Source organism: Channa argus, chromosome 21 (genome assembly GCF_033026475.1).
Source record: "Channa argus isolate prfri chromosome 21, Channa argus male v1.0, whole genome shotgun sequence".
Classification (NCBI taxonomy): Eukaryota; Metazoa; Chordata; class Actinopteri; order Anabantiformes; family Channidae; genus Channa; species Channa argus.
Window position 1 is genome coordinate 9,504,044 of NC_090217.1, and position 22,978 is coordinate 9,527,021.

A 22,978-nucleotide genomic window follows, 5' to 3' on the forward strand; every position below is an offset into this window, starting at 1 on the left:
TAAATAAGAGCCTACCTGGCTGTAACGGACTCTTACTGCCATGTGTAGAGCTGGTTCTGGACGATTTGGAAGACTTGCTTTTGGTTGGTCTTCTCCTCCTGCCAGTTAAGGCTATAACTGGGGGGAGCACTGCAGCTGGAGGAACCTATCATGGAAGTACGGCTTTCAATTGCGTGTAAAGACGCCTGTCCGTTAATGCTTTTTTAGTGACGTAACTAAGGTGAGTTACCTTTCCCAGTCTAGTGAAAAGGCTTTCTATTTCATCCTTCTGTCTGGAGTGTAGGGCCTGAATCTCTCGCATGTGCCTAGTGGTACAAAGAAGGAAATAAAGAAAATAATGAATTACATATTGACAAAAAAGACAGAAAGTGAGTCACAAAGAGAAAAGAGAAGGAGAGCCTAATATTTGGGACCAAAGAGGAAGAATAAGGAGAGGAGCACAAAACAGTCTTCTGACTTTACTGAATAAAAGTGATGAAGAGGCGAATATAGGGTGTTGATAGGACAACATCTTTTGTCTGAGACCTTTAAGAAGAGAAGAAGGAATAACCTACTTTTCTCTGAGGCGGTTGACTTCTCGTTTGAAGTCTTCATCCTCAAATTCAGAGTCGTTGTCACTGCTTAAGTAGGAGTTATTGAAGGAGTTGTTTAGACTCGGCAGGGAGGCTTTGTGTGTGGAGTCTGGAGTCAGAATCTGTCCAGGATCACTGGGTCCATTAGAAGCCTCGGCAGCAGGTGGAGGACTTTGCTTGGACTCGAGGTCCTGCTCCTGGGCACGACTGACTGAGAATCTACCAACACGGGCCTCAGAGTTGGTGGTGACCTGAAATATACAGTAAGCTTGAATCTTTCACAGAAAGCATCATCGCAGCATGCTGCATACTATTATGAAAAGTTAACCAACACACAGCTACACAATTAAATCATTTGTCTCTTTCAAGTCTCTCATGGAGTTAGGATAAGGGCCTCTCCTTCCGTTTTTGGCCAAGTCTCTTGAATGCAAAGCCTTTATATACGTTTCAGATTTTCTATCTCTAAACAGCCCCCTTATTGTCAAGGATTCCCGATAATCATGGAGTATCTGTAGACTGCAAAAGCTGCAGCTTAGTGTTTGTCCAAGTCTTATCTGATCAATCTGCAACCTTTGCATTTTATTATCTTCTCGCACAGCTTTTTCTGTCATTGACATGCCTAAAAAATACCTGGAAGCGTCCGATGGTCGTGGTGGGCTTAGGCTTTGGGGAGGGGCAAGGGGAAGTGTAAGGGGAGGGGTGGTGGGATCCTCCCAGAGTTCTCTTTAGGAGTCCGTCCACAACATCTCCTCCCTGTTCTGATTCACCTCTCAGAGGAGAGTCCTTGTGCAGTGTGTTGTCTGGACTAGAGAGACTAGAGGACGAGGACGTAGAAGAGGAGGAGGTTGTGGAGGAAGATTCAGTGCAGGCCGGGCATTGGACACGAGTCTCTTCAGTAGCTAATGAGACCTAAGGAGAAAAAAAAAGTTTTAGGAAAAAGGGTAAATGAAACAGAGAAAGAGATGCTGACCTTTTATTCAACTCTTCAACATTTATACACACATACTCATTTATTGTGCTTACTGAAATATCAGGTTGCTTCTATACATCTCTAAACCATGACATAATTTTTTTTCTAGATTTAAATCCAACCCAGACATGAAAAGCTACATTTTGGGCTAAGATCCAATTTAGATTTCTTAGAAACTATATGTTCTGTATATTAGGAGTTTTTACCTGAAATCTTCCCAGTTTAACTCCACCTGTAGGGGGAGGAGCAGGAGAAGCCACAGCTTCCTCCTCCAGAGAGAAAGGAACTAAAAACAGATGATAGATATTTCAGAAAAGAGACAGATTAAAGACAGAAATGCACACCAACAGGTTTAAATATAATGTACGTACTTGGATGTCCCACTGAAGACATGCCACTGTGAGAGGCCTGGGGCTACCATGGAAAGGAAGAAAGGTTGGTATTAGGGGTGGAACAGGTCAAAATTAAAACATTGTGTGGTGTGTCCGTTGACAGCAAAAGGAGGCGATTCAGTACAGAAAGAGCAACTTAATTTCCCTGTAACATTTACACAGACTTTTCATGCAGATTCAGACAGATAAAATATCCCTAACTAAAGCACTCGGAGTATTCATAGCAAAAGATATGCAGAAAGATACACAAAAAGGATGCAGTTAGCAGTATGATTAAAGTGCTTGAACAGCATTATAATATCCCCTCGAACCAAAATGAGCAAGAGGGATTAAAATAGAATGAACAGAGCAGTTTTGTTTTGAAACAGTGGTTTGACCTATGCGGTACTTCAAGTTACTTAAGTCAATAATGTGGCTGTTGTTACATAAAAAGCTGCAGTTTTTGTTTGCATTAATTGAAAACCATTTCATTATGTTTTTGACAAAGAGATGTGTATACTTCTTATGTCCTTAAGACAGAATTTCATGGCCAATTGTCACATTTTTTGCAAATAAATTAAAAGCTTTAGTATATTTGTGCTTTAGAACCAATATACCAACTGAGAATTTTATTTTGTGAACTTTTCCATTGCCAACATGTGTGCTTACTGTGTTTGCTGTACCTGTATGTGTGTGCTCACAGGAACTGTTTCTGGGCTCAGTGCTCTCCGCAATTGTGCATCCAGGTCCTCCAGAGGCTGCTGGGACTGAAGAAAGACAGATGCAATTATAAGATTCAAACACAAAATGTGAAAAAAAAACAAACACACAGGATCAGCTACTTTAGTTAAGTTGCAACATAAGCTCAGATCACATAAAAGCATACGTGCAGGCTACCAAGGCTAGGTTACAATAAAATCTGATCATTTATTAAGTATCAAGTTGTAATTAAGAAATCTAATAGTTAATTTTATGTTTTGTTTTTCACGTAAGTAAAGATTAGTTTTCCATTATCTAAACAACAAACGAAAATTTGGGATTTCAAAGTATAAAAAATGGCTTATTGTTGTATTCCATTTTGTATTTCTATGTCCTTTTTAAAATCCACAGCTGAAGAAAAATGCCCCGTCTCTTTAAATACATTGAATCAGACCCCTTATTCTGTGACAACACACATACACAAACACAAGCAAGGCGATGTAACTAGTACACGGGCCTTTTATACTTTTAAACATTTTAATCACAATGAAAAACCAAACCAATTAAATCAAATCCCGAGTGACTTTCAACTGCACAGCCATGTGGGTTACACAAGAGATGAAAAGTGAATGTCGGTAACTTGGCAGGTCAGATTTTAATGAAAGAGCTGCAAGTCATCTCCCTCTATTTCACTGTGCTGTTCTGCTTAAATGGGCAATGTATTTTTGGACTATGGCATTTGCAGCCACAACAAAACAGTCTGGAAATTAAGTTCATTGTCTCCCTGGCCTAAAGTGCCTGGTCCTCAGCCTGTCTGACTACTGCCTCTGTTTCCCTCTGTGCACAATTCTTCCCCCATCTCTTCACCTGGCTCTGTGATTCTAAACTACATCCAACTCCCTTAAATGTAAAGCCTGGGATCTTTTGTGTGTCTCCTTTTAGGATTGTGTTACTTTAGCATGTATTAAATTTATTACACGCTTTAAAACTAAATGAAACAAGCAGAAGGACATACACAGAACTATTTATAAGCAACACGCACTTGCATTTATTACAGATACAACAAAGAGCTGACACATGCTCAGTATACTGTACATACACAGGGGTGCACTGCAATTGAGACAGCACTTTTATGAAATGAAAATGAGCAAAATAAACCTGTATTAGACAAGGTCCAGGGAAGGATGGCAGGAGTTCTGAAGGAGGCGTATTGGCCTAATCCCAGATAAAGAGAGGTGATAAAAAAAGACAGTGTTGATGCAGAGGATGTTATGAGAATAGTATGTAGAGGGTAAAATGTTAGAGGAAATTTACATGCTAGGTGAGCTGTGAGGAAAGTGACCAGAAACATGTTAAAAGACCCTTATGTCCTAAAAGATTAAAAACCTAAATTAACTGACATCTGCAAAGTTTAGCAGCATAAATTAGCTTAGCAGTTTCACCTGAAACATGTACATTCACTCTGATCACATAATTAAATATTTATTGTTTAATTATGGTGGAAAAAATGAATATTGCTATGTATTGCAAATCTAAATGACTCACCGGTACCCTGGACAATGGGGTTTTAGATGGAGTGGTCTGGCCAAAGGATGAGGCAGGGAGAACTGTAGAAATTGAAATCAAGTCAGAAAGCAACATTATAAAAGCCTAACAAACTAACTGTAGCACACATGCAGAATCACCTCAACACATCATTCTACGCACCACTTTGTGCAGAGGCGGAGACAGGTGTCCCAGGGCCCTGGACTGGAGCAGGTGACCCCAGAGCTAGACTGGAGGGGGGCTGGGGAGGATTGACTGGCAGGGCGGAGCCAGGTATGGTGATCGATGTGGTGGAGGTGGAGCTGGGGCCCATTGGGGATGAGGTACCTGCCACAGAGCCTACAGAAGTTGGGTCAGCAGCTAAGATGTCTCCCTGAGTGGAGGGCACTCCTCCCCCCAGGTCCATAAAGAGAGACCGCAGCTTCATCTCCAGAGCTTGGATGTCATCCACTTTGCCTTGTAAATCTGCAGATGCATCAGACCTGAGAAACATGTTAATTAATAAAGAAGCTAGGGAGTTCTCCGTTCTACCTATTACAAAGTAAGGGGAAAAAAGTTAGGGAACTTGTGTGGAGACTGTGTAAATGGATTCTTCAACTTTGTTTAAATTACAAAGCCTTTCAAAACTCCAAAAGTGACATTAACTAGTAATGCAGAACAGTTCATATTAAATTTGGACTCAATATTTAAGAACAATACTGCAAAAGCCATTTGAGTATAATTTTTCTGTGTTATTTGCTCTGTAAAGCTCCCGCATCGCAGTTTGGTGCATGTGCACGAGGGCCTGCTATACGGTTTATGCAGCCTCTTAACCAAGGCCCTAAATCCAGCTATGCTCAGAGTGTTAAAGACTTTCATGTTTTTCCCTATAAGCTGAGCCATCATCAAAGCAATAACCTGACTGTGATTTGATTATGTTTGTATGGAGTGATGCAACTGCTGACTGGTGGTCTCTCACTTACTGGAGAGCAGGGTTTTAAAAAAACAAAAAACTATTTATTTATAAAATTGCAACCTAAACTGCAGTGTGGGGATTTAAATATCACAACACATTCAAGTTCTAATAAGTGAATGATAAAATCATATAGCCAGCTCTTACCTTGCATCACATTCACCACAGTTTGTGTGAGTCTGCCCAGGCAGGGTTGCAGTCTGCGGCTGGGAGTGAACCAAGGTTGGTTGAACTAAGGGAACGTTTGTTGTCACTGTCTGGAGACCCAGAGTTGATGAGGAAGAGACGGGGGGAAGAGGGTGGGAGGAAACAGAGGGAGCGAGCTGGGGCCCTGGGATGGCAGTAGTTGGGATGACAGAGGAGGAGAGTGAAGGAGTTGAGGAAGAGATAGAATGATCTGAGAGAATTTCACTGGCTGCAAGAGTAGAGGAAGGTGGGGAGGATAGAAGGGGGATAGTAGGAGGGGAGGGAAGCATTGTTGAAGGGATGCTGGAAATGCTTGCTGTTGGTAAAGTTGAAGGTATTAAAGTAGCAATGAGAGTTTGGGACTGGGGCAGGGTGTAACTCTGGGGATGAATTTGTGCTTGGCCAGGGACCGGGACCGGGGCCTGGACCTGTCCCTGGTGCTGGGACACAACCTGCATCCCTGCGTTTGAAAGTACCTGTGACTGAAGGATTGATTGAATGACCACAGTAGGAGCAGGAGAGGAGGAACAAGGAGGGCTGAGGCAGACAGTGTGAACAGAAGAGGGGGAGGAGGTCAAAGGAGTGGGTGGAACAGAGGCATCTAAGACCTGCTCCTGTGCCTGGTTTAAACTAGCAGGAAGAAGGCCAATAGAAGACTCAACAGTAGGAGTTACTGTGCTAGCTAGTGATGGGACAGAGGCAGGTACAGGCTGCAGAGGAGGATGGGTGGAGTGGATAGAGGCTGGGGCAGTGCTGGGTCCTGGATCAAACTGACTCTGGCTATTCCTGAGCTCAGAGAAGGCTTGATGTAAACTGACTGCTCCTCCAGAATGGGACAACCCCAAACATTGGCCTGGAGTCTGAAATGGAGCTGATCCTAAAGGAACTGGAAGACAATAAAAACTATTTTAGATCAAAAAGCTCCTTTTCAATGCGAGTTAGTTCTTCTAACTAGTTAGTTCTGAAATTCTGAAATTCCCAGCACACACAACTAAAATAAAATAAAATAAAAAATAAAAGTCTATTTATACAAAGTATTTAAAATACATTTGTAAGAACAGTACTTCAGTAAATGCAATTATTACTGTGCAAAAACTACATCACTATGTAGATATGACTTTTTGAGACAAAGCAAAGTTAAAGGCCATTTATGTATTTTGAAAAATGGCTTTAACGACAGTCTAAGCTGGATTAAAACGTGCATAAAATCTGCGCCGTAGTTTTTAAAATGGAGGGTCTGTATCTATGCAGGACCTATGCGGATTCCTACACTATAGCCTGATGTACACCTATCCAAAAGTATGACTATGTGTCGCAGTGATGCGGATCGCAACATTTATGATTAATCAAGTCTGTCCCTCTGCCTAAAACAGCTCAGTGGTCGTATGGATCATCTTTACCGACGTCTGCTCGTTGGTAATTTCAGTAAAAGTACGGTAAATGCTGTTCATCTATCATCTCCAATTTAACTTTATCTGCTCCGTTTCAGCAACTACTGTTTGTAAAAGACCAAAAATCCCCAACTGCCAGTTTGTTGCCGTAATTGCAATGTGACAGATACACCGACATAGTATAAAATGCTCACAATAGCAGAGCCTCTGCATTGATTTGATGTGCAAGTAAAAATCAAGCTGATGTCCGTGACGTCAGGCATCACATTAGTATTACTCGTCTCCCTTGACATTATACATTCATCTTTTTTATTAATAAAATAAGATTAATGTTTTATACTCTATTTGATATCTTTTCACAGAAGTTTCAATAGTGTCTTGAAACTCAACTACTACATATTTAATAAAACAACAAGTGAACTGTTCCCTTCCCTGAAGTTTGCAATGTCCTACATTTACACAGTCCTTACCTGTTTCCGCAGGTGGTGCAGGGACAGGAGCAGAGGGAAACATATGTTCCTTAAGCCTGGATTCAGGTACTGGGCTGACAATGAACTTGCGACCTGCTGAATGAACCACTTGTGCTGTTGCACTTGGAGGCAGGTCTACATAAGAACAGAACAGTGATCCACAGTGATTGTTTTGTAAACAACATAGAGATTTAAATAATTAATAAACATGCAATGATTATTAAAGTGTATGAGCCAACAAGAGTTTTCTCTGTGTTCTAGTTCAGATTGTTGTGTAGTCTGTGTGTCTTGAAAGGTTAGGTAAATTAAGAATTGTATGTGTAAGTTGATGACATCCTCGATGACATCACATAACTGCCCTTGAAGTTTTTGCCTTTGAAGTTTGCCTAACCAGTTGTCTAGAAAAGGAGGTTTTGTTTTTGGTAGTTTTTGGAGGTTAGGTACACTGTTTCTTACAGAGTTCTGTGGAATTGTTTGGTTATGATTATCTACAAAAACAACTTGTATGTTTTACCAGGCATGGGAACAGATATACTGGGAATTTGCTGCTCCATGTCTCCTGTCATCTGTAGATAAAAATGTAAATAAGAGAACACACTGTTAACACTGAAAAATGGACTGTGATTGTGGAAAACACTTGCTTTCTTCTGGTTGTATATACAGCAAATGCAGACAGTGTACATAAAACCGCCACATTTGACTTCACTGTAAAAGCACTGTAAGCATGTTACGATAAGCATGGAATATTTTGCACTACGAGTATGTCTAAAATTAATCATTATACTGTAGCTATCGAACATTATTGCTAGCAGTCTAGAGATAGATAGAAGTCATCCAGACAGGATTTCAGGTATTTCTGCTTAAATGGTACATTTATTTATTTTAATTCCATGACAATGACAACCTGAAGTGCTGGCCAGAGAGTGTCAGAGCACATTCAGAGTAGTGTTGCTAGTGTTACCCCAAGTTGCATATTGTAGTTTTAACATCTAACAGTTAAAGCACGAACAGAACACATCATCAACTTTCAAACCCAAACAGGAAAAAAGACTGTATTTACCTGGCTGTTTGTATCCCTCTCATCAGCATTCTCTATCACCTCTCTGACCTGCTCAATGAAAGACTCCCTCTCACTCTCCAGGATAAACTCGCTCTGAATCTGATAAAACACATACATACACACACAACCAATTCAAACGTGAACACTATAGATCTACGTTTATGGAACTATTGTCTTTTTTGACTTTTCCTCTGCCACAGAGGTGTAATTTTGCCATGTGTGGGAACCTTTTGATAACTCTCTTCATGAAAGTGCAAGGACAAAAGCAAAACAATTATGTGTCTTTAAAAAAATGGAGACCACATACAATGTGGCATGTGAAGCCCATTCTAGCCAATAATGTGCACTGATAGGATGTCCTTTTTCAGACAGGTTAGTTTTACCCCACTGATGTGTTGTTGCAATAGTGAGAGTGAGAGTGAGCGTGAGAGATCGTGTGTACCATGATCTGTGCTATCTCCTCAGGGTTGTCTCCATCCAAGTCAAACCTAAAGGTCACCATCTTCCTGTTGTGGGTTTCAAGCTGACACTCCGCTACTCTGTCTCCCCGGTTTGAGATCTACAAAAACATGCACAGATTTAAAAAAAATTAAATAAATAGGTGAGTGCCATGTAGATAACATTGAGTACAGTTAGAAATATTATATTATGACTTTATGGGATATGCTATTACATTGAGAACATTGAGTTTCGCCTTAGAGGTTTTCTCATGACGTGATCGACTTCGTACAGAACGTCTCTGATGTCGCTTAGTGGAGCGCCCCTCGTGACGACCTCCTCCTCCCTCATTGCCGTCACTCATACCGGATGTCTCAGAGTGGCCACTGAAGTGCAGAGGAGAGATGGAAGCCAAAAAATATAGAGAGAGACAAATAAAGAAAAGGGTAAGAAAGCATCAGAGTGAACATTTCATCAACTATTAAATTTGTTCAGTAGCCATTTGTGTTTGCTTGTGCATGCATTTATTACCTCTCTATAGATGAGAGAACTTGAGGTGGCTGGAGTTGGGCCTGGGACAGCTCTGATGACTGAGAGGCAGACTGAAACACACACAGGCACTTTACAAATGCAAATGCAAACGCACACACACACAGACACACTCATACACAAGCAAGCAATGCCTAAATAATTTTAGAGTAACTTAAATATAAAATATACAGAACCGAAAAAATGCACCAGAATAGGGCCAAAGAGCTAAAGCATGAAACAAATAAACCAAAAACACTAAACTAAAAAAATAGCTGCCACAAGAGAGAAAAGAAATTTTAGTAAATACTAAAACCACATGCATGGTCTCATACTGAAAATGTATAAAGGCTGAGAGATCTGACAAGAATTATGGTTGACTTTCGCACTTGGACACCTGTTGAATGTGACTGATCAACATTCAATCAACATTGTGTTTTGCATTTTTTTTCAGTTTTTGAATCTTTCATCGGCTCAGTAACTACCCACAAACAGTTCTGGAGAACCATTTTTCTTGTGTTTGCATTTTTTCCCCCACTAATAAATAAATACGTTAAAGTTACTACAATGAAACTAAAGCACAAAAACTATTCAACATGAAAAAACATTTTGTGCAAATGCACAGTAAACCAAAAAGATTAACAATTATCATCCACAATTATGTATAAGATGTGCAACTCTGTCAGTTACATTACATATATACACATATACAAATATATACAGTCAGCGGGCAGTTTATCAGGTACACCAAGCTAAACTAAGGTATTCTAACATAACAGATCTACTGCACACTGCATCCTCCCTTTATAAAAGTGATAATGCTGACTTTTCGAAGTAACTGTTCTAGAGAGATGTTGATTTTGATCAAGGCTATTTGTAGTGAGGTTGAATTGTACTGTGTTATACTGACAGAATTTTAATAATTTGTTTATATGAATGAGAAAAAGCTAAATAACAAAAGCAGCTCCTATAGTTTCCAAAACAAACACAATTTCATCAAGACCCTTCTAAAACAGTTTTCATAACAACTGGTAACTATCCGTTTCATGTAGGAGGATTTACGGCAGCACTTTGGTATAAGACTGCATTAGTTTGAGGTTAAAAAGCGTAACCAGTCCGAAAAGCTGCCCTCTCATTCTGCTATCCTACCTTCCAAATACAGCAGCCATCTATGTCAAAATCCTCACACATTAAACCAAGGCTTTAGAACAGCGGCCGTCTATGCTGTGCTCATAGGATGGCACAACACTTGGTAATTCAAAAAATTATATAAAACAATGCAAAAGTTAAAAGTGGTAAAAGAAGTTAATTTAAAGGTTGTTTCCATTTCTTCCTTCACCTAAGAAAACCACCACTGACACATCACTGCTCTTAAAAAAAATAAAATAAAATAAAAAAAGAGAGTCAAACACCATCCTACAGTACAGTATGTAGCTTCATCAAATGTGACAGCACAAAATTATGACATGACATCCACTTGGTGGGCTTGACCATCTACACCGTGTACCTGGGGAGGGGCTTCCATAGGATTATCAGGCGGGGCGGTGACTACACTGATGATTGGCACCACGGTGGCCAATGGCTGAGGCACAGGTGTGGGCACAGAGGGAGGAGAAGAAACAATAGTGGGTACCACCCCAGCAGGAAGTGGCAGAGGAGAGAGAGGGGAAGCCACTGCTGCAGACGGCATGGCAACAGGAAGGGACGGCGATGGAGAAGGAGGGGTCACCAAGGTAATGGTAGAGGCAGACGGAGTTACACTGGGCTGAGAAGGGGAGGAAGGACCATAAAAAGAGAGGAGATTAAAATGAAGGGAGGAAGAAGAAAGTAGATAAGCCAAGAGGAGGGGCAGGAAGAAAAAAGCGGAAAAAGGAGGGGAGCAACATCAAATGTAGGATGAGTAAGTAGAGAAACCCATCAAGTGACCAGCTGTGCACAGACAGAACGGCCAAAGTACTGTGAATCCCCTCGGTAACTGGAGAGTGAACTGAGGATGGTCTTTAACTGTCGATTTATCTACCACACAATAGGGCATCAGTATTCTAAAAATGTTTCAGTAAAAACCTGACAAACTGTTAACTTTTGAGCCTTTATTAATCTCCCTCATGAATCAAGATAAAATAAAGGCTCAAGCCATCCATAGTTCACAGACCCATAACTAACATGTGCGACTTGTCCACAAGTAACAACAAGCAAGACAACTGCAACAAACTCAAGTCCATCAAGTCCATTTGACATTTCAAGCTCTTTAATGAAACAACAAAACTGTGACAGGACTGTGTAAACTGTGTAAAACTCACACCACTCTGAGGTGAACCACATTACAAATGTAGGTTTCTACACACAGCTTTAAAAGTGGCAGAGCACCAAGCAAATTCTTTGCAAAATGTAGATGGGAAACACCCTTTCACACAGGACCAAAAACCTACTAACCTATGTTTTAAGTAGCATACACACTTCCTTTATCAACTATTATTGCACAACAACAAAGCTACATAATACACAGATCAGCCATAAAATGATGACCACCCACCTAATATTGAATATGATCCTCTTTGGCAGCAAAATGGCCCTGACCTGTTGAGGCATGGACTCCACTAGACCTCTAAAGGCATGCTGTAGGATTTGGCACCAAGCCTCCAGTAATAGATCCTTCAAATCCTGTAAGTTGTGAGGTGGGGCCTAGATGGATCTTACTAGCTTTCCCAGCACATCCTACAGATGCTTGATTGGATTGGGATCTAGACAATTTGGAGGCCAAGTCACCACCTCAAACTTGTCATTGGTGTCTTCAAACTATTCTTGACCCATTTTTATGTGACAGGGTGCATTATCCTGCTGAAAGAGGCCACAGCCATCAGGGGATACAGTTTTCATGAACGAGTGTACTTTAGTAAGTGTGTTTAGATAAGTGACACATGTCAAACTAATACCCACATAAATGGCAGGACCCAAGGTTTCCCAGCATAACATTACCTAAGCATCACAGTGCCCTTACTGGCTTACCTTCTTCTCACAATGCATCCTAGTGTCATGTCTTCCCTAGGCTAGTGACATGCATGCACCTGGCCATCAACAAGATGAAAAAGATATGACACCAGGCCACCTTCCTTCCGTTGCTCTGCGGTCCATTTCCAAAGCCCACATTCCAATGGAATTCCATGTCAGACTACATGGCCTACGTTCGAGTTGCTTTGACCCAGTCATCTGGCTTTATCAAATCATTATGCTTGTCCATGTTTTTTTTTTGCTTCCAACTGTTCCACTTCAGATACAAATGCCTATTATACTCACTCCCCACTTACAGGTGCCACTGTAATGACGTAGTCAATGTTATTAGTTTTACTTGTCAGTGGTCATAATGGTATAGCTGATCGGTGTAAATTAAATCTGTATAGCCCTAAAGGCCTCATCTGGTACTAAGAAACTCTGCTGCTCTACATACTCTAATTCTGGACAAATATTTAAATCTATGCTGCAAACATTACTCTTATAATCTCAAAAAATAATTAGATTTAAAATGATATATAATCTGCTATGACTTTTTAATATATAAATTACTTTCTGTGAATAATCAGGTGGTAATATCTGATATAGTACTGTACTGCAATGAATACTACAAACTACCCACATTTCAGGACTCTGCTGCTTTTCTTTTTTACCCATCTTCATTTGTAGAAAATTTGCTCATGTATCCATTTTATAAGATGGTTAGTAAGGAAATCTCGGGTGAACAAAGGAGAACTACTAACTACAACAAGAAGGATTCTTCTGTCAGTATTGTGTACAGTGTGAAACAGTTTGACCAATCAATTAATGTGGATACACAACAAAAGATACACATGCACAAGTGCAAGGATCAACACACGTGAACACCTACAGTATGGACAGTATACCTACATACACTGGCATACATGATGTACCTGAACTAGAGCTAGTTGAGCATCTTGGTACAGAAAATAAAGACGTTCTATACTGGGAGATGGACTGAGCTCACATGACTACATTTACACATTCACCCAATGATTATTGTGTATGAAAGCATTTACACACAACCATGCATACACACATAAAATCAAACCCAGTGATAAACAGGCAGCATGCCGATGAGCGAACCAGAGAATGCAAAGAAAAATAGAAGAAAAACCAAGTCGATGAAGAAGCAAAGTTCAAATATTTTAGGACAACCAAAATGGGCAAACATTACACTAAGACCATGCAAGACAATAACATGATCTTGGTCTTTTCTTTTACTGGCAGCACTGTCTAACTTAGATGGCTTAAAACTCAATTATGGCACAAATGCATAATGTGCTGGATGTGCTAATCACATGTGAGATATTTATCTTGGCACTATTCATGTCCGCAATATATTTGTTTACATGTATTTATGTCTATGTTCATGTTTTGTAAAGAGTATAAATGTATGAATCAGTTTACATTATGACATTGATACTTGCCAAAGAACCTTCTAAACATTTACTCCATTTCCACCGAATGAAGAGTGTGCAGTAATGCTTTAGATTATAGCCCGCAAATTACAGTGTAAGTACAGCAAACTTACAGTGTACTTATTAGTAACAACGGTGTACCTCCACAGTACCTATGGATACATACAGTATTTGTTGTTACTTGACAACAATAATAAATACAATATGGTAATAATAAATCACAACCCTCATTTTTGTGCTTACCGTGTAACGACTGTGTAGCTACAGATAAGAGGGTGACAGGCTCCTCTTTAAATTACAGCCCTAATTTGTTGTACCTACTGTATAACAACAGTTAACAAAGGGCTTCCAATATAGTAATTTTTGAGAAAAGAGGAGGCAGAAGTTAATATAGGTAAACTGCATGCTACGCTTATCTGTAGTTACAATGCAACTATTTACATCTATCATGTGATTATTTAATAAGTACCATTAACTACAAATTACACTGTAGGTATTTTTTAAATTCTCATCTTGTTACCGTGTTATTCCCCAAAGCTTGTCTATTGTTATCAAGTAACAACAAATAGGTATCCAAAAGGTACTGAGGAGGTGCATCTTTGTTACTAATAAAGTACACAGTAAGTTTGCTGTACTTACCCTTTAAGTCACGGACTGTAATCTAAGGTGTTACCCCATATTTGTTTTTGTTTGTTTATGCGGTGAATACACCTCCTGTAGAGTGATTGGGAAAATGAAGTCTTGAACTTCTGGAAGCTAACCCTGAGGTAATCCTAAAGATTGTTAAGTTAGTGATTTTTAGACTGGCTTTACTTCAGAAATGTTTGTGCACATCCCCAAGTGTGCATAGTTACTAATGTATATGCATGTAGATGACATTAAAGATGAATGAAAACATTAACAATTTATACTGAATTTCATTTGGCACCTGTCTTCAATGAACCGCTGCCAGCATTGGTGTGTAAGGAATGTGTATTGTGTTCCTTAGAAACTTGAAAGTTGTACCTGTGCGGACGCCTGCGGCAGTGTGGGGCTCTGAACTGACGTACTACTCTGACTGGATGAAATGAGCTAGAGAACGAGACACACGGGGAAAGAAAGGAAGAGTTTAAAACAGTGACAGAGAACTCAACACATACATCCTTTTAAGGTTTGATCCTTTTTCAGCTAGTGACTTCCAACCATGCACAGCTTTAATGAGCTGAATGTGCTAAAAAACCTCAGTTATGAGAAACCCACCATGTATGGAAAATACCAGGTACTTTTAGCAGAGGAACCGTTTGTGGGATGTGCCTACATTACAAAACGGTTTGCACAAAACTCTTTCAGACATGGCGAATGTAAGAATAAGGAAGCAACAATTTTCCCAGTTAAAAAACAAAAACAAAAAACAAACATTTGATTTCTGAGTAACATCCAATTTCGAGCTCAATCAAGTCAGTTTAGTTTAATTTATAGCTGTGACTTGTCCTGAGGACAAACAGTTCTCCAGAAATACTGCAGTATTACCACAGGCAATTTGCTAGCTCTGTAAGGGTGAGAGAAAGAGAAAGTAGACATTCAAGATATTACTGTACAAGGATAAAAACAGGTTGCAGCCATTTCTGTTCCTCATCTTTATTAGGTTTGGACATCAAGAGGATGTGGTATTAACAGTGTGAGAAGGGAAGGATGTGAAAAAGTCTCTATAAAAAGGAACTTGAGAATTGTTAGCGTTTTTTTTTTTGGTTGTTTGTTGTTTTGTTTCTGTAGTTTTACCTGGTGGGAGGTTCCAGAAGGAGCTGGCTGTGAGGTGGCAGGGAGCAGTGGGTTTCCTGGTGTGGGCTGTGGGGCTGGAGCCTGAACCTGCTGATTAGAAAGAGAAAGAAAGATAGAGAGATGGATAGAATAGAGGGAGATGCAATGTTGTAGGGTATAAGAGGGTGGAAGAGGAAAAAAAACAAAAACAAGAGATTTGCAACAAGGAAAGAAAAAAAAAGACAATTAGAACATGTTTGTGGTTTTTAGGTCTGAAACTACATTAGTGCAAACACAAGGTACTTATGCAGTTTTTCCCTCTATTGATCAGTCTTGAGTTAGGTTTTCTCCTTGTGTACGCACACATGTAGACAACACATATTGACACTTATCCTTTTGGGAACAGATATATGCACACCAGTGCCTACAGTATGCATATACACAGCTTGTAGTGTACAATAGCATGTACAACATTACAGGCACAGTACTAGGGTTATGCAGGTTGTAAGTACAGGGTTGTATTTTTCATGCAGGTCAGTCCATAAGCAATTGGCAGTGGCTTTAAGTATAAGTGGCTGGTAAACAACCAAAGCACAAAGTTGAAACCAAGTACTGATTTGAACCTGTAATATTAAATTTAGATTTTAAAATGTTGCTTACAAATCCTAACAGAGGCATCATATTTTATTATACATAAAATATTCATAGTATTTGGGTGATAATAGTGACCATAGTTACTTTCTGGTGATATGCACCTTTGAATGTCAACTTCCCTGAGTCTTGTTTAACTGTATGCATTTGCTGGCAGACTGATGGGGCACGGCACACTGCCTAATGCAACTTCAGAGCATTAAGGTGTCATTCTTGGACTATAAGATTTGTCCTAGTCACAACTTTTGTTGCAATACAAATACTGACGTGAAGCAAAACCCAAGAATTATCATAAAAGATTGCTTAAACAAAGTCTTGCTGCCTATTGACGTTTCACAATTTAAGACAAATGTGCTTCCTGAAACCCATTAATGGTGCAACATAAAGACAATTATGATCTACTGAGTGAACCCTTAGAAGGCTGTGTGCAACTTTATACTTGTCATAAAGCTCACCTTCCCAAAGATTGGTAGGAGCTTTCACAAATATAGTTGCACAAGACAACTCTACTACCTACCTTTTTAAAACATCACAGACAGTCATAACACCAAGGAATTTCACAGAACAGAAATAAAAAATGTACAACTAGAGTTAAGTTAAGAGCGGTGACATGAAACTAAAGTTGAAGTAATGACAGAAAATAAATACTGAATTAATGTGGATAAAGGCCAATGATTAAAAGTGCTCTAAAGTAAATAAAAATAATAGATCAAACTAGTAACATCAGCGTTCTAAGGGCTTAATGAATTTCAACTGTGACCTTAGAATACTGTGTAGGAATCTGATTTCCAATCAGGGCAGGAAACGACACAATGTGCTAAAACAAAGAAATGACTCGAAGCCAAAATGTTCAGTAATTACAACACAAAGCATAAGAAAGGATCTATATAAACAAAACATGTGTTTGCATGGTTACATCACTAGGTTTGTCTGAGCCCCACTGGTTTTGTTGTATGTTTTTGTGTGTTTGTCCATACAAATCATCAAAGATTTGAAAAAAAAAAAAAAAAAGCTTTTCTTCTTTAGTAAGACTGTTGTGGATAACACTGATCCATACCGTGCTATTTGATTTACTGTGGGAATCCACAGTTATATTTTGAAGTTTTTATATGATCAATATTTTAACTAGGATGGAATAAATCAGCTTTGGATTTGTATGAGCAAAAATAAATATAAGAAATCAAGTATACCATACAGTACATACAGTATACCTGCACAAACACACATTTCTCATATACATTCATATATGAACATACAGACAAAATATTACTTACTGATAATAAAACAAATAAAATACAGAACATAAACACAGAAAGGGTGGGGCTGAGACCATTTGCCTGTATATGGGAGTGTGTCTCAAGGACTTTCTTTCTAAAGGCAATTTCTTGTTAATCATTTGTGTTTAACAATAGTCCTGCTTGTGTTTGACTCTGGAAAATGTTATCTTTCTAATGTTGGCCTTTTCCAGAAAAATCCTTACTTAATTAGCACTGGCTTTTGACTAACATCTTTGGACTCTCTTCCATTATGAACTATTCACTTTAAAAGAAGACCATGAGACTCTCTCCGTAATGTTGATACGACTCGAGGGGGTTAAAATAACCAAAGACTACATGATGACAAATAAGCATCAGGAGCTGGGACTCTTGGGTTGGTAGGGTAAAAAAAACAAGAAAAAAAAAAAAAAAAGGATGAAGGATTTGTATAACAGCCCCCGGGTCAAATTACTATCATAAAATATATAGCTGCTTTTCATTAAGTGATTATTTTTTCTGGTTAAATTCAAATATGTTCTGTAAATCTATACTTCTTTCTTTGCCAAAGGAAAATACCAATGTAATACGGTATATTAAATTAGTAAATAGATCTTGAAAAGCAACTAATCTAATTTCAACTAGTAACAGACCCAGAGAATAGGTTTTTTTTTTTCAAGGTCTAAATTCAGTACCAGAGTGGGGTTAGCAGCCTGCATGGCCAGGAATGACTCATGATATGTCATATCCGGTTGGGCTGGTACCACCCCTCCTTGTCGGGCCCAGGTGCTCTGCATCAAAGACTCCAGGTGAGTGGATGATGCTCCTCCAAGTTGAAGCTCAGAGGATGGTGTGGGAGGGAGAAAGCTCTGCATGGAAGGTGGATGCCCCTGGGGATCTATGGGAAGCACCCCTCCTGATGAATCGTAGAGCGCAGCAGAGGATGAATGAGGGATGGACTGAGCAGCTGTGAAGTCAAATGGAGGGAGTAGAGGTGGGGGAGGTGGTGACTGGAACTCTCCTGCATCAGAAGAAGCCAAGGAGTCACTAGAAGGCTCTGGACTTCTGTCCTTTGCAGTTACACCTGTGTGGTGAAAGAGAAGACTTCCTGGAGGTAAGGGGAGCTCAGGACTGACATAGGAGTACAACTCTTCAGTCACTGGCTGGAGACGGGTGTAGGTGCCTGAACCACCTGATCCAGCTGCAGTGTTGTCCTCCAGAGGGAGGTCCATCGAGCTCCGTCGGGCTCTGTAAAGTCTGGATAATAGGAGGCTTGGGTCCCCAGCAGCAACTGCAGCTGCAGCAGCTGCAGCTATATGGAAGTCAAAAACACTTCCAGTAGGTGGTGGGGCATCAGCCATTACAGGCGGTGCAGAAAAAGGGAAAGAAGAAGGGGAGGTATGCTGTGGTGGGGGATAGCAACCCTCTGATGATGAAGAAGAAACAGACCCACCGCTAGGTGCACTTATAGGAGGTAATGGTGGAGGGACTGGGCTGTGTGTGCTCATTCTTTGCATTATGTGTGGATGCAAGAATCCCGGTTGAGGTGGAGCTCCAGGATCAAAACCCAGACTAGCAGCCGCTGCTGCTTGCCTTTGTTGATGGAAACTCAAATGACTAAGCTGGTGTGCAGTCAGTGGGTATCCACCATATGCCATTGCTTCATAATGGTCCAATAAGGCAGCTTGATTTAAACTAAATCGTCTTACTGCTTCTTCCTGCTCTGCTCTAAAGTCTTTATAGCTGTACAAAGCTGGGTCCGCTTGTCCTGTGAGATGCAGTGACTCCCCAACACCAAGCCTTTGCGCAGCCGCTGCAAAACCAGGATTTACCATAAACAGAGATGGTGTCTCGGCACACTCCATTCCGGAAAAGGGATGCAGGCTGCTTCCATAGCGAGTGTAGGAAGGCTGGAAGTGTCGGGTGTGTGCCTCAAGAATAGATGTGCTCTTGCGTCGCTGCGTGTTGTAGGCCTTTGGAGGCCCAGTGGGTGGAGGTGAGAAGGAAATGGGGCGCTCAGGAATGGAGGGAAAAAAAATAGTAGGAGGGTCAGGGAGAGTTGGGAGGGGAATGTTCCCTCCTGTTCCTCCTCCTGCACTTGCTCCTCCGCTGTAGGGGTGTGGCACTGAACGCTGCTGCGACAATGAGATACAACGAATTTAAGAATGAAACTCCAGAAAATGAAAGAGGCCCACATGAAAGAGCCACATGAAATGGAGAAAACAGTCAAAAAGAAATTCTAAAAAACAAAAGAAACAGAAATATATTACAAATAAAATACAACAAAATCTATATGCTGTAGAAAGAAGTGACAAAATCAAGCAAACTGCTATAGATAGATAGATAGATAGATAGATAGATAGAGATAGATAGATAGAGATAGATAGAGATAGATAGAGATAGATAGAGATAGATAGAGATAGATAGAGATAGATAGAGATAGATAGAGATAGATAGATAGATAGATAGATAGATAGATAGATAGATAGATAGATAGATAGATAGATAGATAGATAGATAGATAGATAGAGATAGATAGATAGATAGATAGATAGGCTGGTTACAACAAGCAGATAGACAATGTAACACACTGTTACACAAAGACCGGCAGACAACATAGCAACAAGACAGAAAAAGAGAGATACATGCTTAGACAGAACACAGAAAGAGGCATAATAAATGCACAGGCTAAAACACTGGCTCAAAGCTCAACAATATCCTAATGCATCTAAAAACAAGAAAACTGTCTTTTCTCTGCTTCTCTATGCAAAGAACTGGCATTTTAAACACCTGCAGCCTGTAACTTCAAATAAGGTATGAAGAACTTGAAAGAAACAGGATGGTGGATAAATTTGAGAATTATTTTTAGTATGGTTCTACATCACTTTAACCAAGAACAAATACTTCTTTTTTCCCTCAAAAGTAAAGAGGTCTTTCTGTAATGCTACTTCATCATTCTCTTCCCCAATTTGTTATCTGTAATTACAGCAACTAATGCACAAAACTTTACTCTTTTACCACCAAGAAAAAGGCCCACAAAAGTGAGACATAAATCACATTTCTGATAAACAATGTTTTGTGCTCATTTCAATTTGAAATGTAAAAGCATTAAAATCAATAATACAAAAACTTTAAAATCCTGGCTACCAAATGAGCAGTTTTCCTGAGATGCATAGCGTATTAGGTATTTGCATCTTAGAGCAGAATTGAGGGTCAGGAAATGTATCCTACATTTAATGTAAACACAAAGTGGCCTGGTAGAAGGAGAGAGAGGGAGAGAGAAATGTATGGGCAGAATGAAAGCCTCACATCGGTGTCTGAAGGCATTAAATGCCTTAAGTTTACAATATAAATGTATAATTTCTAATTTCTCTGCAGTCTTGCTACTGTATCATAAACTTTACTAGCAATATACAGTATTGCCTCAGTCCACACAATTTAAACCTCCTTGCTAAAGTTAGCTTAGCTCTCATTATGGAAGATTTTATTAATATAGAAACCATACACCAATCAGCTACAGCATTAACACTGGCATTCAGAGGAGACGAGGCTCAGCAGTCGGCAGCTATTACATGGCAGCTATTACATTGTCATTCACGATGTGCAGAGGTGGTAAATGTACACCAACTCAATGCTCAATTAAAAGTGTATGTATTGATCTAAAAAAAATTAAACCACCAGGTGGTTTTATTGTTATGGCTGATTGGTGTAAAACTATACTGAATATGTAGAGAGAGCTGGGTTTACCCACTAATCATGGTTTTACGTGTTTCGTGCCTTGCGATTTAAAAATATACTCACAATTAATTAATTTTTTTGATTCTATGAGTTTGGCTCTCTACAGTAGTACAAAGCTGCAACAAGTGTACATGTATGTAATAAAAGTTACAGTATTAACAATTTTTTCCATTCGCTACATCGCACAATAATTACTGTCGACGAACTGTATTTTTACATTTGTCACTGGTTTTCATAACGAATGAAAACTTGGCAGTTTTCTATCAATTTAAATAAAATTTTGCAGTAATTATATCATCTCGTTTGGAACTACCCTGTGAACAACAACCTTTCTCCCTTCCTTTCTCTCTGGTTCTCATCACCACTGTTGTGCTTGGAGACTGAGACTGTAAACCTACAGGAATGGAGAACAGGGCAGGTAGGCTGGCCCTCCGCTGCCTGGCCCTGGGCAAAGAAGAGGCAGAGTGAAGGGGTAGGACTGTCTCCAGGGCTTTGGAAAGGCGCCCAGCGAATGTGTCCCTCTCCTCTGCTTGAGACATGCAGGGAGAGGTGGTGGTTGGGAAAGGTGTGGAGGACAGGTCTGGAGGTGGGGTGGAAGGCTGCTTTAGAGCAAGGGCCAGGGGTGGAGGAGCATGGGAAAAGGTATAGGAGGAGGGGGGGATGCAAATAGACATGCTACGACTTCGACGGCAGCGCGATGCCGGCTGTGGGCCAGGGCGGAGCGACGGAAGAGGGTGGGACCAACATGAAAAACACAAAGGAATTAAAAAAGATAAATAATTATATTAACATAAAAAAGAACAGTAAGAAAACAAACATATGAATATTCAGATTAAATATTAAAAAAAGGTAAATAGTCAGCGTTTTACATTTTGACTGTAAAAAAGAAAAAAAAAAAAAGATAATTAGGATAAAAACAACTTGCCTCATAACAGTTCCAAATCGTTAAACATTAAGAAGACAGTGTATGTCTGACAGCAAATTTAATTCTATCATACTGTACAACACAAAACAATAATTCAAAAACATGTAACCTAATATGTTCAGTAAATACAAATAAAAGACGGACTAAATGAAATCTCACAAACAAAAAATAAATAAAAATAGGAGAAATAAAATAAACTCAAAAAACACTAAAACATGAAGGGAAAAACATTTATCCATCTAAGTACTTATTTATTAGAACTAACTAGGTCACTCTTACTATACACAGTCCTCTGGCTCCAAAACATGACTGATGAGAAAACAAGCCTAGTAAGAAATGTTACTTCAAAGGAAGACTTAAAAAAAGAGACCAATATAGAATTATTCAATCAGTTAATATATGATGTGATCATCCAGTTTAGAAATAAAACATTCAGTGTGGGTGCTGGTAATGTCAGATGAAATCTGTAGCCACAAGGACTAATCTGTTGCTCCGTGGTCAGCAACTACAGATAAACTGCAAGTATGCGGAGAAATAAAAAAATAAACACTCCCTGAGTGGGTGAATGAAGCTGAATTTAAACATTTCCAGGTCATGTGAACAGCCTGTCAACTTAACAAAAGCTTTAAGAACACACTTTTACTAATTGTTTTGAAAGAATGCACATACTGGATTTGCTTTGAAATAAATGTAATGCAAATAAACAATTAGATTTAGTGTGTCATTTTCAAAAACCTCTAATATCCATCCATCATAAAAACTGGATCTCTTATAATTAAACACAAAAGCTTTTTAATTATATCTTAGTTCATCATCCTCAAATGCTGAGCATACTGTTTGGATATTTACGTGTCAGTTTTTCATATATTTAAGTATTTTTGCACTTATTTGGTGATACTTTCTGAAAATTATACTTCTGCTTCAGAAATGTGTCCAATATGACATGTGTGCAAACAAATACGATCAACTCAATAAAAAGGAAGAAATGTGAACATAGACAATATAACTATATTAATAAAAGAGTGGCATTCGTTTGATGGA

General features: G+C 39.4%; 1 protein-coding gene across 22 annotated transcripts in view; it reads right to left on the reverse strand.

The window, feature by feature from the left end:
- The window catches only part of wnk1b (WNK lysine deficient protein kinase 1b), an 82,813-nt gene that overhangs the window by 11,924 nt on the left and 47,911 nt on the right, over positions 1–22,978 (reverse strand). For 9 of the 22 annotated variants that reach the window (XM_067489476.1, XM_067489475.1, XM_067489471.1 and 6 more), the window contains 22 exons: positions 21,411–21,716; positions 17,970–19,409; positions 15,392–15,481; positions 14,639–14,704; positions 10,690–10,947; positions 9,186–9,256; positions 8,890–9,040; positions 8,659–8,775; positions 8,217–8,315; positions 7,671–7,722; positions 7,157–7,291; positions 5,257–6,181; positions 4,320–4,639; positions 4,158–4,219; positions 3,771–3,827; positions 2,597–2,680; positions 1,914–1,956; positions 1,749–1,828; positions 1,203–1,481; positions 555–823; positions 230–305; positions 16–145 (listed from right to left, as the gene is read on the reverse strand). In XM_067489476.1, coding sequence (XP_067345577.1) covers positions 16–145; positions 230–305; positions 555–823; positions 1,203–1,481; positions 1,749–1,828; positions 1,914–1,956; positions 2,597–2,680; positions 3,771–3,827; positions 4,158–4,219; positions 4,320–4,639; positions 5,257–6,181; positions 7,157–7,291; positions 7,671–7,722; positions 8,217–8,315; positions 8,659–8,775; positions 8,890–9,040; positions 9,186–9,256; positions 10,690–10,947; positions 14,639–14,704; positions 15,392–15,481; positions 17,970–19,409; positions 21,411–21,716 — 5,110 coding nt within the window. The remainder of the gene's footprint in view (positions 1–15; positions 146–229; positions 306–554; positions 824–1,202; positions 1,482–1,748; positions 1,829–1,913; positions 1,957–2,596; positions 2,681–3,770; positions 3,828–4,157; positions 4,220–4,319; positions 4,640–5,256; positions 6,182–7,156; positions 7,292–7,670; positions 7,723–8,216; positions 8,316–8,658; positions 8,776–8,889; positions 9,041–9,185; positions 9,257–10,689; positions 10,948–14,638; positions 14,705–15,391; positions 15,482–17,969; positions 19,410–21,410; positions 21,717–22,978) is intronic. The other 13 variants (XM_067489466.1, XM_067489467.1, XM_067489479.1 and 10 more) reach the window with 13 other exon arrangements.